At 44.2% G+C, this 16,723-nt stretch overlaps 1 protein-coding gene across 3 annotated transcripts in view; it reads left to right on the plus strand.

Annotated features, from left to right (window-relative positions):
• Positions 1-4,619: 4,619 nt before the first annotated feature.
• bcl10 (BCL10 immune signaling adaptor) overlaps positions 4,620-16,723 on the plus strand; it is a 45,938-nt gene continuing 33,834 nt past the window's right edge. For 2 of the 3 annotated variants that reach the window (XM_043698580.2, XM_043698581.2), the window contains exon 1: positions 4,620-4,854. In XM_043698580.2, coding sequence (XP_043554515.1) covers positions 4,804-4,854 — 51 coding nt within the window. In that variant the 5' untranslated portion in view covers positions 4,620-4,803. Of the gene's footprint in view, positions 4,855-5,445; positions 7,748-16,723 lie in introns of those variants that run through there. The other variant, XM_087990354.1, reaches the window with a different exon arrangement.

Consider the following 16,723-nt stretch of genomic DNA (forward strand, 5'->3'; position numbering starts at 1 on the left):
ATGGGGTAAATAGACAAAATCTTCTCCCTGGAGTCCAGAGCTAGGGGGCATATGTTTAGGGTGAGAGAGGAAAGATATAAAAGAGACCTAAGGGCCAACTTTTTCACTCAGAGGGTGGTACGTGTATGGAATGATCTGCCAGAGGAAGTAGTGGAGGCTGGTACAATTGCAACATTTAAAAGGCGTAGGTATGGGTATATAAATAGGAAAGGTTTAGAGGGATATGGGCCAAATGCTGGTAAATGGGACTAGATTAGGTTGGGATATCTGGTTGGCATGGACGAGTTGGACTGAAGGGTCTGTTTCTGTGTTATACATCTCTCTGACTCTCTGACTCTATGGTAGAAGCTTTCAAAATGAGGGGGCATATTTTAAGGTGAGGAGAGGAAGATTTAAGAGTTCTGAGGGGCAACGTTTTCACACAGTGGGTGGGTTCATCTGTGGAATGAACTGACAGAGGAAGTGATAGATGCAGGTACAGTTACAACATTTAAAAGGTATTTGAATGTTATATGAATAGGAAAGAGATATGGGCTAAATGCAGGAAAGTGGGACCAATTTAGTTTGGGAAACTTGATCTGCATTAATGACAACAAAATAAGGTGAAAAGAGATCAAAATACAATGTTTTTCCAATCAAGAAATAATCAATAATTTCAAGTGCCTAGCAACAAAAAAAATAACAAAATTCACCAATCTTCCCACCAGAAAGATTTCAACTCTCAGATCCAGTTCAGTAAATTGGCAAGCATGGAAAGCCCACTTCTAAGATTTCAAAGAGCTTCTGATTGGACACCAGACCAAATGTGAAACAGATAGGAAGAACATCAGGTCATGTACTACACAGACAACAGACTAATGAACAAATAAATTACATTTGACAACCTCACAACATCTTTTGATTGGTATTTCCCTCCAAGAATAAATAAAATACTTTAATATCAGATATCAATGCCCAGGAGAGTTTGCAGATAATTTCACGAATGTCTTGTAAATACAATCTGAACTATGCAAAGTTATAACAAAACCTCAATTACAGCTGAATTGTCCTTGGGCCTCTTAGATAAATCAGTAACTGAACTCCTTCAGTCAAAAGAGGATCTAAATCTTGAACAAGCAGTCTAAATAGATGTGCATACTGAGTCTAGAAACTTGTTCAAGAATCATCATGCAACAATTGTTCCTTTAAATGCAAAACATTCCACAGAGAGTTTTGGCCACTTAAAATACAATAAACCATCCAACCAGAGTAGACTGACACCTCTTTTAATCGACATACCATAGGCAACAAGTTTATGAAATTATAAGTGATCTCAGGTTAAAGTATTACATATCAGCAGAGATAGACCTGACCTTATGTCAACAATTGTGCAAGAACATCAGGAGTCAGCAATAACCTTGTGATGATATCATAGAATTGCACATCACTGAACATAAATAACACAGTGTGGGTGGAGCTGGAACACTCTAGAGTGAGGAGAATCTTGAGAGTCAAAAACAGAAATTGCCGGAAAAGCTCAGCAGGTCAGGCAGCATCTGTAGAGAGAAATCAGGGTTAACGTATTGGGTCAAGTGACCCACCCTCAGAACTCTGACCCAAAATGTTAACTCTGATTTCTGTCCACAGAAGTTGCCAGATCCGCCGAGTTTTTCCAGTAATTTCTGTTCTTTTTTGTTTCTGATTTCCAGCATTTGCAGTTTTTCTGGCTTTTATTTAGAATCTTGAGAGTGTGTGGACATGAACAAACAAACAACTTAGATTCATGCTTACTAAATAAAAGTCGAAGAATCTGGTATATCTTCCATTACCATGTATTGAGTAGTCATGTGTAATCCCTGATATAAGTCTAAGCCTGAAGATAGTTCTGGGCATTGTCTTTTCCCCAATCAGTCTGTCTTGAACCCAGTGTCAAACCACACAATAAAACAGCCTCCAACATTGCTTTAACTTTTATTTGGTCACTTATTATTCATTATTCATTTATGGGATGTGGGCTTTGGTGGCTAGGCCAGTTCTCATTCCCATCCTGACTTGCCTACAGGGCACTTAAGAGTTAACCAATTGCTGTGGGTCTGGAGTTGTGTGTAAGCCAGACCAGGTAACGATGGCAGTTTTCTTCAGGCACTATCCTATCACAGGTTGATAGGATAGTGAGGAAGGTGATTGGTATGCTTTTCTTTATTGGTCGGTGCATTGAGTACAGGAGTTGGGAGGTCATGCCGCAGCTGTACAGGACATTGGTTAGGCCACTTTTGGAATAATGTCTCCTTGCTATAGGAAGGATGTGGGCGGCACGGTGGCACAGTGGTTAGCACTGCTGCCTCACAGCGCCAGAGACCCGGGTTCAATTCCCGACTCAGGCGACTGTCTGTGTGGAGTTTGCACATTCTCCCCGGGTCTGTGTGGGTTTCCTCCGGGTGCTCTGGTTTCCTCCCACAGTCACAAAGATGTGCGGGTCAGGTGAATTGGCCATGCTAAATTGCCCGTAGTGTTAGGTTAAAGGGGTAAATATAGGGGTATGGGTGGGTTGCGCTTTGGCGGGTCGGTGTGGACTTGTTGGGCCGAAGGGCCTGTTTCCACACTGTAAGTAATCTAATCTAGTCTAATGTTGTGAAATGTGAAAGGGTTCAGCAATAATTTACAAGGATGTTACCAGGGTTGGAGGGTTTGAGCTATTGGGAGAAGCTGAATAGGCTGGAACTGTCTTCCCTGCAGCGTCAGAGGCTGAGGGGTGACCTTATAGAGGTTTTTAAAATCATGAGGGGCATGGATACAGTAAATAAACAAGATATTTTCCCTTGAACGAGGGAGTTCAGAATGAGAGTGCATAGTTTTAGGTTGAGGGGGAAAAATTTAAAAAAGATCTAAGGGGCAACTTTTTCACACAGAGGGTGGTGGTGTGTTTGGAATGAGCTGCCAGAGGAGGAGGCTGACACAATTACAGCATTTAAAAGGCATCTGGATGGGTATTCGAATAGGAATATGTGAGTTGGGAATAGAGGGATATTGGCTGAATGCTATCAAATGGGACCAGATTAGTTTCAGATATCTGATCAGCATGAACAATTTGGACTGAAGGGTCTGTTTCCATTCTGTACATCTCTATGACTCTATGACATTCATGAACCCAATGGGATTTTCCTGACAATTGACAATAGCTTCATAGTCATCATTAGCTTGAAGATAGGAAACAGAGGGTGGTGGTAGAGGGTTGCTTTTCGGACTGGAGGCCTCTAACCAGTGATATGCCACAAGAATCAGTGCTGGATCCATTGCTTTTTAGCATTTATATAAATGATTTGGATATGAATAAAAAAGGTATAATAATAAATTTGCAGGTGACACCAAAATTGGTGCTGTAGGGCAGTGAAGATTATCTCAGAATACAATGGGATCTTGATCAGATAAGTCATTGGTCAAGGAGGAGCAGATAGAGTTTAATCTAGATAAATGTGAAGGTTGCATTTTGGTAAGGCAAACCAGGGCAGGACTTATAAACTTAATGGTAGACCTCTGGGGAGTGTTGTCAAACAAAGAGTCAAAGGTGTGCAGGTTCGTAGTTCCTTGAAACTGCAGTCACAGGTCAACAGGGTAGTGAAGAAGGCGTGTGGCATACTTACCTTCATTGGTCAGAGCACCGAGTATAGGATAAAAGCAATTTACTGTGGATGCTGGAATCTGAAACCAAAAGACAAAATGCTGGAAAATCTGAGCAGGTCTGGCAGCATCTGTAAGGAGAGAAAAGAGCTGACGTTTCGAGTCTAACTGACCCTTTGTCAAAGCTCAAAGTATAGGAGTTGGGATATTACGTTGAGGACATTGGTGAGGCCACTTTTGGAATACTGCCTTCAATTAGAGTCATACAGCACAGAAGTAGACTCTTCGGACCAACTTGTCCATGCCAACCAGATATCCTAACCTTATCTAGTACCGTTTACCAGCATTTGGCCCATATCCCTCTAAATCTTTCCTATTCATATCCCCATCCAGATGTCTTTCAAATGCCGTAATTGTACCAGTCTCCACCACTTCCTCTGGCAGCTCATTCCATACACACACCATCCTCTGTGTGAAAAAGTTGTCCCTTCGGTCCCCTTATAATCCTTCCTCTCTCACCTTAAACTTACGCCCTCTAATTCTGGACTCCCCCACCCCAGGGGAAAGACCTTGCCTATTTACCCTATTCATGCCCCTCATGACTTTATAAACCTCTATAAGGTCACCCCTCAGCCAGTCAAAAAAAAAATCAGAGGATAAGCGTTAGTAGGCTTGTAACGTGCCCCAGTATTACTAGATGGGCTGAATATCCACCTACCATGATGGGAATCTTGTCAACAATTTTTATTTTAAATTGCAATCACTGAAAGGTCTACTTTTCCCACAGGACAAGAAAATGAAATGATCAGGTTTGCAGGCAGTGTGAGTGTTTTGGGTGAACAGGGAGGTTGTGTTCCGGACAGTGAGCAGCTCCCTCTCTCCCTCTCCCTCTCTCTTTCTCCAAAGTTTCACTCAAATCTTCCTGACGTCAGTGTGAGCAGAGGAGGCTGCTGCTGGTGCGGAGTCTGCAATTGGTTCGGCTTCCCACCCAGCTTCCCCGCAGTGTGTGTGAGTAACAAACCAGGAAGGAAGTGCAGAGTTCACAATGCAAACATGTAAAAGTTGCTGCAGGTAACCTGGGCTCCGCGAACCCCCTCTCTCCCTGGACAGGCACTACCCGGACTCTGCTCACACTCACCACAGGGTCCCCTACACACACACAGGGGGACAGGGAGAGGATTAGGGTCCCCTCCTGGAACCGCACCCATGGAGTCCCCGCAGCTCACCGAGGACGAGATGGCTGAAATAAAAAAGGAAGTAAGTTTGTTGCCGCTGTTTGAACAAAATGCAAAGAGGGAACGGGGTTTCCTGGCCCAGCTTCTGGTGCTCACCTGCCCCCTTACAGGGTAGGACAGGTGAGGGGGTGTCAGGCTAGTGGGCACACTGAAGCTGGCCTACCCATGCTGAAGGCTGTACCTGGGTCACTGCAGTGTGGGTACACCTGGGCACTGAGGCTGGTGAAACCAGAGCACTGTGGATTGCCTCATTTGAGCACAGCTGCACCTGGACACTGAGGCTGGTGTACCTGGGGCAGTGGGGAAGGGCCCAGTTGGGCACTGGGAGGTGTCTTATACTTGAACAACATGAGCCTGCAGCTCCTGGACTGACAGAGACTGGACAATGTGTCCGAATTCAGTGTGGCCTTTCTATGATCAACTCCAGGAGCATTTGGAATAAGGTGGGTGAACTTGCAGCATGGGCTGGTACCTGGGACTTTGATGTTGTGGCTATTTCAGAGACATGGCTAGAGCAGGGACAGGAATGTTTATTGCACGTTCTGGGATTTAGATGTTTCAGTAAGAACAGAGAAGATGGTAAAAGAGGGGGAGGTGAGGCATTGTTAGTCAAGGACAGTATTACAGTGGCAGAAAGGATTTTTGAGGACTCGTCTACTGAGGTAGTTTAGGCTGAGGTTAGAAACAGGAAATGAGAAGTCATCCTGTTGGGAGTTTTCTACAGGCCTCTGAATAGTTCTGGAGATTTAAAGGGTACCAAAGATAATTCTGCATGGGAGTGAGAATGACCGTGTAGCTGTTATAGGGCTTTAACTTTCCGAATATTGACTGGAAATATTATAGTTCAAGTACTTTAGATGAGTCAGTTTGTGTCCAATGTGTGCAGGATGAATTGGAAGCATGAGCTTCAAATTAAACCTGTTGGACTATCAGCTGGTGTTATGTGATTTTTAATTTTGTACACCCCAATCCAACACCAGCATCTCCAAATCATGTGTGTAGGATGGGTTTCCTGACACAGTATGTAGACAGGCCAACAAGGTGAGAGGTCACATTGAATTTGCTGATGGGTAATGTACCTGGCCAGGTGTTAGATTTCTAGGTAGGTGAGCACTTTGGTGATAGTGACCACAATTCGATTATGTTTACTTTGGTGATGGAAAGGCATAGATATATACTGCAGGACAAGAGTTATGGCTGGGGGAAAGGCAATTATGATGTGATTAGGCAAGATCTAGGATGGGGAAGGAAACTGCAGGAGATGGGAACAATTGAAACGTGGAGCTTCTACAGCTACTGTGTGTCCTTGATAAGTATGTACCTGTCAGGTAGGGAGGAAGTGGTCAAACAAGGGAACCGTGGTATACTAAAGAAGTTGAATGCCTTGTCAAGAGGAAAAAGAAGGCTTATGTTAGGATGAGACGTGAAGGCTCAGTTAGGGCACTTGAGAGTTACAAGTTAGCCAGGAAAGACCTAAAAGGGAGCTAAGAAGAGCCAGGAGGGGACATGAGAAGTTGGCACATAGGATCAAGGAAAATCCTAAAGTTTTCCATAAGTATATCAGGAATAAAAGAATGACTCGAGAAAGGTTAGGGCGAATCAAGGAAGTAGTGGGATGTTGTGCGTGGAGTCCAAGGAGATAGGAGAGGCGCTGAAAGAATGTTTGTTCGTCAGTATTCACACTGGAAAAAGGCAATGTTGTTGAGGAGAGTACTGAAATACAGGCTACTAGACGAGGCGGGATTGAGGTTTATAGGGTAGAGGTGTTAGCAATTCTGGAAAGTGTAAAAAATAGATAAGTCCCCTGGGCCAGGTGGGATTTATTCTAGTATTCTCTGGGAAGCCAGGGAGGAGATTATGAAGCCTTTGGCTTTGATCTTTATATCATCATTATCCACAGGAATAGTGCTGGAAGGCTGGAGGATAGCAAATGTCCCCTTGTTCAAGAAGCGGAGTAGAGATAACCCTGATAATTATAGACCAATGAGCCTTACCTGAATTGTAGTAAACTGTTGGAAAAGTTATAAGAGATAGGATTTATAATCATCTGGAGAGGAATAATTTGATTAGGGATAGTCAACACGATTTTGTGAAGGGTAGGTCGTGCCTCTCTCACCTTATTGAGTTCTTTGAGAAGGTGACCAAACAGGTGGATGAGGGTAAAGTGGTTGATGTGGTGTATGTGGATTTCAGTAAGGCGTTTGATAAGGTTCCCCACAGTAGGCTATTGCACAAAATACGGAGCCATGGGATTGAGGGTGATTTAACCGTTTGGATCAGAAATTGGCTAACTGAAAAAAGACAGAGGGTGGTGGTTGATGGGAATGTTCATCCAGGAGTTCAGTTAGTGGTTGTGCACTACTGTTTATCATTTTTATAAATGACCTGGATGAGGGCATAGAAGGATGGGTTAGTAAATTTGCAAATGACACTAAGGTTGGTAGAGTTGTGGGTAGTGCTGAAGGATGTTGCAGGTTACAGAGGGACATAGTTAAGCTGCAGAGCTGGGCTGAGAGGTGGCAAATGGAGTTTAATGTGGAAAGGTGTGAGGTGATTCACTTTGATTAGATTACATTAGATTACATTACAGTGTGGAAACAGGCCCTTCGGCCCAACAAGTCCACACCTACCCGCCAAATCGCAACCCACCCGTATCCCTATATTTACCCCTTACCTAACACTACGGGCAATTTAGCATGGCCAATTCACCTGACCTGCACATCTTTGGACTGTGGGAGGAAACCGGAGCACCCGGAGGAAACCCACACAGACACGGGGAGAACGTGCAAACTCCACACAGTCAGTCGCCTGAGGCGGGAATTGAACCCGGGTCTCCGGCGCTGTGAGGCAGCAGTGCTAACCACTGTGCCACCGTGTTGAAAGGAGCAACAGAAGTAAAGAATACTTGGCTAATGGTAAGATTCTTAGTTGTGTAGATGAGCAGAGAGATCTCGGTGTCCATGTACATAGATCCATGAAAGTTGCCACCCGGGTGGATAGGGTTGTTAAGAGAGTATAGGACATGTTAGCTTTAATTGGTAGAGGGATCAGGTTTTGGAGCCACGAAGTCATGTTGCAGCTGTACAAAACTCTGGTGCAGCTGCACTTGGAGTATTGTGTACAGTTCTGGTCACCGCATTATTGGAGGAGAATGGAAGCATTGGAGAGAGTTCAGAGGCAATTTACCAGGATGTTGCCTGGTATGGAGGGAAGGTCTTATGAGGAAAGGCAGAGGGACTTGAGGCTGTTTTCGTTAGAAGGTTGAGAGGTGACTTAATTCAGATATATAAGATAATCAGAGGGTTAGATAGGGTGGACAGTGAGAGCCTTTTTCCTTAGATGGTGATGGCTAGCACAAGGGGACATAGCTTTAAATTGAGGGGTGATAGATACGGGACAGATGTCAGAGGTAATTTCCTTACTCAGAGAGCAGTAGGTGCATGGAGTGCACTGCCTGTAACAGTAGTATTCTTGCCAAGTTTAAGAGCATTTTAATGGTCATTGGAAAAACATATGGATGAAAAATGGAATAGTGTAGGTTAGATGGGCTTCAGATTTGTTCTACAGGTCGGTGGAACATCAAGGGCCGAAGGGCCTGTACTGCGCTGTAATGTTCTATGTTCTATTATGAAAAGTCTAGTTGCTGACACTGAGCTTCTGCATTGGGGTCTGAATTTGATTTTATTTTGCGGTAATGCTTTTCAGAAAACCCAGTTTTTCGGAAGTGTCACATGACTTTGACCAGTGACAGATCTTGCTCTATAATTAAACTAGTCAGAGTGACTGTGGGTTAGAGGCAGATTAACATTCAGGTTGTAAGTTTGCTCGCTGAGCAGGTAGGTTTGTTCCTGGATGTTCTGTCACCATGCTAGGTAACATCATCTGTGAGCCTCCAGTGAAACAGTTGTTTGGCTGCAACAAACACTATATTGGACAGACAGACAGGAAACTAGCCACCAGGATACACAAACACCAACTAGCCACCAAAAGACATGACCCACTATCACTAGTATCCTTACATACCATGAAGGAGGATTGGGACAACACATCCATCCTGGGATAGGCTAATCAAGACACATGCACGGGAATTCCTAAACGCCTGGCATTCAAACCAGAATTCCACCAATAAACACATCGATATGGGGCACATTTACCAACGTCTGAGAAAAGGAACCGGAAATGATGTCACCCACCTTAACAGACCAAGACACACAAATAGGAAGCAGGACAGAACACCAGTGCTTCATCAGAGGCTCACTGATGGTGTTACCGAGCATGGTGATGAAATGGCTAAGAACAATCCTATCAGCTCAGCGAGCAAACTTACAACCTGACCCTCAACCTGAGCTACAAATCTTCACAAAAATTGCAAGCAGATTAACATTGCATACAGAAATTAGAGTCAACACAGGCATGAAGCTGTGAGAGACCACTCCCTGTGAGATTATTATTGTGAAGAGAATGTTAACACGTGCTTTAAAACTATGTATGCTGTTTGTGAAAGGAGAATTTGACATATTTTAATGTCGTGTTTATTTTTTTTTCTCCTTGTGTAATACTGACCTTGAAGGAACCTTTTCTTTGTACTTAAGGTTCTTGTCCTCGTTTTCCTATCCCTCCATGTCCTTGCCTTGTAATCCTTCACAGCCCAACAATCCTTGAGTGAATCTGCTGTTTTAATCACTTCACCACCTGTGGCCCTGAACTCCTGAATTCCTTCTGTAAAAATCTCTCTCTCACACATTCTCTCTCTGTCTCTCACTCTCACTCTCTCTCTCTTCCTCCTATTTAGAAACTCTTTAAAACTGAGTTCTTTTGATCAAGCTTTAACTTAACTGACCTAACATCTTGTGGCACACTGTCAGAATGTGTCTGATAATTCCTTGTACAGAAACACAGAAAATAGGAGCAGGAGTAGGCCATTCAGCCCTTTGAGCTTGCTCTACCGTTCCATAGGATTGTGGCTGACCATCCAATTCAGTCCCCTATTCCCGTTTTCTCCCCATGTATTTTGCCCTAAGAACTATGTCTAAGTTTTACTTGGAAATATTTTAATGGTTTTGCCTCAACTGCGTTCAGTAGCAGAGAATTCCACAGGATCCCCATTCTCTGAGTGAAGCCATTTCTCCTCATCTCAGTCCTGAATAGCCTACTCCCTGTATCTTTAGACCATGACCCCTTGGTTCTGGGCTCCCTGGTCATCCGGAACATCCATCCTGTGTTTACTGTTTATAGTTCTGTGAGAATTTTATACATTTCTATGATCTCCCCTCTCATTCTTCTAAACTCCTTGCAATGTCGTCTGCACTGATCCAGTCTGTCTTCATACATCAGCCATGCCATCCCAGGAATCAGGCTGGTAAACCTTCACTGCACTCCCTCCATAGCCAGGACATCCTTCCTTAGATAAGGAGACCAAAACTATACACAATACTCCAGGTGTGGTTTTACCAAGACCCTGTATAATTGCAACAAGACATCCCTGCTACTGTTCTCAAATCCTTGCACTATGAAGACCAAAATATTGCTTGTATGAAGTGATGGTTTTCTCTTTTTAGAAATGTTTAAGGCACTATAAGACATACAAAATGGTCAAGATCAGCAGGAAACTACAAGATTGGGAAAGCTTTTTAAAGGTCAACAGAAAGCCACAAAAAGAGCTGTTATGAAAAATAAGGTGGAACATGGCAAGAAACTAACTCAGGATATAAAGACAGATAGCAAAAGCTTCTATAAATGTATAAAACAAAGAAGAATAATGAAAGTAAACATTTGTCCTTTAGAGGATAAGAAGGGGGATTTAGTCATGGGATATGAGGAAATTGCCAAGGCATTGAACAGGTATTTTGTCAGTCTTCACAGTCGAGGACACTTAATACATGCCAGTAAGTGACAAAGAGAGGAAGGTAGGTGAGGACCTGGAAATAATCATTATTATGGAAGAGGTAATGTTGGGCAAGCTATTGGAACTAAGAATAGACAAGTCTCCTGGCCCTGATGGAATGCATCCCACGGTACTAAAAGAAATGGCAGGAGAAATAGCAAATGTGCTGTGGTCATTTTCCAAAATTCACTGGACTCTGGGCAGTTCCAGCTGATTGGAAAACAGCAAATGTGATGTCAATGTTTTAAAAATGGAGGTAGACAAAAGATGAGGAATTATCGACGAGTTAGTTAAACTTCTGTAGTGGGGAAAATGTTTGAGCCTCTTATCAAGGAAGAAATAGCAAAGCATCTAGGTAGAAATTGTCCCATTGGGCAGATGAAACATGGGTTCATGAAGGGCAGGTTATGTTTAACTAATCGACCGGAATTCTATGAAGACATTACGAACACGGTGGACAATGGGGGTGTACATGGAGATTTCTAAAAGATATTCGACAAGGTATCGCACAAAAGGCTGCTGCGTGAGGTAAAGGTGCAAGGTGTTACATGCAATGTATTAGCATGGATAGAGGATTAGTTAACCAACAGGAAGCAAAGAGTGGGAATAAATGAGTGCTATTCTGGTTGGCAATCCGTGACTAGTGGTGTGCCTCAGGGATCAATGTTGGGACCACAAGTATTCACAATTTACAGAGATAATTTTGTTGTGGCCCACGTGTAATGTGTCAAAGTTTGTTAATGACACTAAGATGTGTGGTAGAGCAAAGTGTGCAGAGGATTGTAACTTTGCAAAAGGACACAGATGGTTTAAGTGAGTGGACTACTACGTTAGTAAATGTCAAGTCATCCATTTTGGTTGGAGTAACAGTAAAAAGGATTATTATTTAAATGGTGAAAAAGTTGCAGCATGCTGCTCTGCAGAGGGACCTGGGTGTCCTTGTGCATGAATCGCAGAGGGTTGGTCTGCAGCTACAACAGGTCATTAGGAAGGCAAATGGAATTTTATCCTTAATTGCTAAAGGGGTTGAGTTTAAAAGCAGGGAGGTTACGTTACAGCTGTACAAGGTGCTGGTGAGGCCACACCTGGAGTACTGTGTGCAGTTTTGGTCTCCTTACTTGAGAAAGGATGGACTGGCACTGGAGGGGGTGCAGAGAGGGTCACTGGGTTGATTCTGGAGTTGAGGGGGTTGGTTTATGAGGAGAGACTGAGGAGACTGGGATTATATTCTCTGGAATTTAGAAGAATGAGGGAGATCTTATAGAAACATATAAAATTATGAAGGGAATCGATAAGATAGATATAGAGAGGATGTTTCCACTGGCAGGTGAAACTAGGACAGGAGGGCACAGCCTCAAAATTAGGGGGAGCAGGGCCAGAACTGAACTGAGAAGGAGCTTCTTCACCCAGAGGGTTGTGAATCTGTAGAATTCCCTGCCCAGTGAAGTAATTGAGGCTCCCTCAGTAAAGCTAAGGTAGATAATTTTTTTGAACAGTAAAGGAATCAAAGATCTATGTGGAGTTTGCACATTCTCCCCGTGTCTGCGTGGGTTTCCTCCCACAATCTCTGTGCAGGTTAGGTGAATTGGCCACGCTAAACTGCCCGTAGTGTTGGGTGAAGGGGTAAATGTAGGGGAATGGGTCTGGGTGGGTTACACTTCGGCGGGTCGGTGTGGACTTGTTGGGCCGAAGGGCCTGTTTCCACACTGTAAGTAATCTAAATCTAATTGTAGTGAGATGGCGGGTGCGTGGAGCTGAGGCCATGAAAAGAGGGCCAGGCGGCCTACTCCTGCTCCTGATTCTTGTGTTCTTATATCAATGCCGGTTGTTGACATTGCTCTTTTTGCAAATTTAATTTATGAAAATATGATTGGGAGGAGTATCATTTGTGTGGAGGTGGCATTGTTCCTTTGTCACCAACACTGGACAGATGTCACTATTGGGCTAATGGTCACAATGTGAAGAAAGTGTTCAGTAATGAAATGTGGGTTGTGCAGACAGCTGTAATTGAATGGACTGAACTCACTGATTTGGTCAATTCACAGAATAAGTAAAATGAAATAGAAACACTTACATTTTAATAGCACCTTTGCCCACCCACAGGCCATCCCATAATGTTTTAGAATTAGGTTTATTGTCACATGTACTTGCATGAGTACAGTGAAAGGTTTACAAAGTTGCCACTTTTAGATTACTTTACAGTGTGGAAACAGGCCCTTCGGCCCAACAAGTCCACACCGACCCGCCGAAGCGCAACCCACCCATACACCTACATTTACCCCTTACCTAACACTACGGGCAATTTAGCATGGCCAATTCACCTGACCCGCACATCTTTGGACTGTGGGAGGAAACCGGAGCACCCAGAGGAAACCCACGCAGACACGGAGAGAACGTGCAAACTCCACACAGTCAGTCGCCTGAGGCGGGAACTGAACCCAGGTCTCTGGTGCTGTGAGGCAGCAGTGCTAACCACTGTGCCACCGTGCTGCCCTGCCATCTTTATTTTATTCATTTTATGGGTGTCACTGACTAGGCCAGCATTTATTGTCCATCCCTAATTGCCCAGAGGGCAGTTAAGAGACAACCACGTTGTTGTGGGTCTATGCGCCAGACTAGATAAGGATGACAGTTTCCTTCCTTAAAGGATATTCGTGAACCAGATGAATTTTCCAACAATTGGCAATGGATTAATGGTCATCATTAGACTCTTAGTTCCAGATTTTTTTAAAATTCAAGCTCCTCCATCTGCTGAGGTGGGATTTGAACCCAGGTCCCCAGATCATTACTGGATTTACAGTCCAGCAATGATACCACTAATCCATTGCCTCTGATGTTCAAATTAGAAAAACAAAGAAATAAAAAGTCCACCATTACTGTTCCTCAAGCAAGCTGCAACTCCCCCGCCCCCAACATGCCAACCCGACTCCAGACCCTGCCCCATTCCCCCAACCTGCGCCCACTCCGGGTTGGCCATTCCAGCCTGTACCAAACTGAACAGCTGATGACCCACCGAGTTCCTGAGTCCAGATTCCAGGATCTGGGCACTGCCATCTCTGCTGCTGCCAACGGCCCTCTGACACCGCTCCAACTCCCCATGACATCAGAAGATGAAAGAAAAGAGAAAGGAAAAAGACCGTGGAAGGGTGGGGGAGAGAGGGATGGATATGGTTGGCCGGGAGCCCTAGTACTCCTACCATACCAACACCACCATATTGGACCATTTTACAGGCAGTGCGCTACTTTTATAATCTAATCATTGTGATCGTGTCATTGCGAAATCATGTTTAGCAAGCTCTCACAAATAGCAATCTGATAGTGACCAGAGGACCTAGGAGCAGAAGTAGGCCATTCAACCCATCAAGTCAGCCCCACCATTTCATGAGATAATGGATGATCTGATCATCTTTAACTCCACTTTCTTGCCTTTTCCCCCATAATCCCTTGATTCTCTTACTGTCTCAGCTCAGCGACCCAGCCTCGATACCTCTTTCTGGTGAAGAATTCCACAGATTCACTGTCTTCTGAGAGAAGAAATTTCTCCTCATCTCTGTCTTAAATGGGTGACCCTTACTGTGTGACGAGAGGCCACAACCTTTCCACATCTCCCCTGTCAAGTCCCCTAAGAATCTTGTGTGTTTCAATAAGGTCGCCTCTCATTCTTCTATATTCCAATGAGTCCCGGAGGAAACCCACGCAGACACGGGAGAATGTGCAAACTCCACATAGACAGTTGCCTAAGGCGGGAATTGAACCCAGGTCTCTGGCACTGTGAGGCAGCAGTGCTAACCACTGAGCCACCCGTTTTCAGCTCAGCACCACCTTCCCAAGGACAGTTAGAAATGGACAATAAATGCTGGTCTGACCAGCAATGCCAAATGGATTTTTAAAAAGAATTGGGGTAGTTTCCAGGGCATAGAACATAGAGCCTTACAGCGCAGTACAGGCCCTTCGGCCCTCGATGTTGCGCCGACTGTCATACCAATCTGAAGCCCATCTAACCTACACTATTCCATGTACGTCCATATGTTTGTCCAATGACAACTTAAATGTACTTAAAGTTGGCGAATCTACTACCGTTGCAGGTAAAGCATTCCATACCCTTACTACTCTCTCAGTAAAGAAACAACCTCTGACATCTGTCCTATATCTATCACCCCTTAATTTAAAGCTATGCCCCCTTGTGCTCGCTGTCACCATACTTAGAAAAAGGCTTTCCCTGTCCACCCTATCTAACCCTCTGATTATCTTGTATGTCTCTATTAAGTCACCTCTCAACCTTCTTCTCTCCAATGAAAACAGCCTCAAGTCCCTCAGCCTTTCCACATAAGACCTTCCCTCCATACCAGGCAACATCCTAGTAAATCTCCTCTGCACCCTTTCCAAAGCTTCTACATCCTTCCTATAATGCGGTGACCAGAACTGTACACAATACTCCAAGTGCGGCCGCATTAGAGTTTTGTACAGCTGTAGCATAACCTCATGGATCTGGAACTCGATCGCTCTATTAATAAAAGCTAAAACACTGTATGCCTCCTTAACAACCCTATCAACCTGGGTGGCAACTTTCAAGGATCTGTGTACCTGGACACCGAGATCTCTCTGCTCACCTACACTACCAAGAATCTTACCATTAGCCCAGTACTTTGCATTCCGGTTACTCCGACCAAAGTGAATCACCTCACACTTGTCCGCATTAAACTCCATTTGCCACCTCTCAACCCAGCTCTGCAGCTTATCTATGTCTCTCTGTAAGCTACAACATCCTTGGTCACTATCCACAACTCCACCGACCTTCATGTCATCTGCAAATTTACTAACCCATCCTTCTACGCCCTCATCCAGGTTATTTATAAGAATGACAAACAGCAGTGGACCCAACACCGACCCTTGCTGTACGCCGCTAGTAACTGGACTCCAGGATGAACATTTCCCATCAACCACCACCCTCTGTCTTCTTTCAGCAAGCCAATTACTGATCAAACTGCTATATCTCCCACAATCCCACTCCTCCGTATTTTGTACAATAGCCTACTGTGGGGAACCTTATCGAGCGCCTTGCTGAAATCCATATACACCACATCAACCGGTTTACTCTCATCTATCTGTTTGGTCACCTTCTCAAAGAACTCAATAAGGTTTGTGAGGCATGACCTACCCTTCACAAAACCGTGCTGACTATCCCTAATCAAATTATTCTTTTCTAGATGATTATAAACCCTGTCTCTTATAACCTTTTCCAACATTTTACCTACAACTGAAGTAAGGCTGACTGGTCTATAATTACCAGGGTTGTCTCTACTCCCCTTCTTGAACAGGGGAACCACATTTGCTATCCTCCAGTCCTCAGGCACTATTCCTTTAGACAATGACGATTTAAAGATCAATGCCAAAGGCTCGGCAATCTCCTCCCTGGCTTCCCAGAGGATCCTAGGATAAATCCCATCCGGCCCAGGGGACTTATCTATTTTCACACTCACTGCAGGATTTCTAATACCTCTTCCTTGTGAACCTCAATCCCATTTAGTCTAGTCTCAGTATTCTCCTCGACAGTATTGTCGTTTTCTAGAGTGAATACTGTCGAAAAATATTCATTTAGTGCTTCCCCTATCTCCTCTGACTCCACACACAACCTCCCACTACTATCCTTGATTGGCCCTAATCTTACTCTCGCCATTCTTTTATTCCTTAAATATCTATAGAAAGCCTTAGGGTTTACCTTGATCCTATCCGTCAACAACTTATCATATCTCCTCCTGGCTCTTCTGAGCTCTCTCTTTAGGTCTTTCCTAGCTACCTTGTAACCCTCAAGCGCCCTGAGCCTTCACATCTCATCCTAACATAAGTCTTCTTCTTCCTCTTGACCAGAGATTCCACTTCCTTCGTAAACCACGGCTCCCGTGCTCTACAGCTTCCTCCCTGCCTGACAGGTACATACTTATCTAGGACACACAGTAGCTTTTCCTTGAACAAGCTCCACATTTCTAATGTGCCCATCCCCTGCAGT

Source organism: Chiloscyllium plagiosum, unplaced genomic scaffold, assembly GCF_037043375.1.
Source record: "Chiloscyllium plagiosum isolate Xiang-an unplaced genomic scaffold, Cpla_swu_hap1 HiC_scaffold_9, whole genome shotgun sequence".
In the NCBI taxonomy this organism is placed as follows: Eukaryota; Metazoa; Chordata; class Chondrichthyes; order Orectolobiformes; family Hemiscylliidae; genus Chiloscyllium; species Chiloscyllium plagiosum.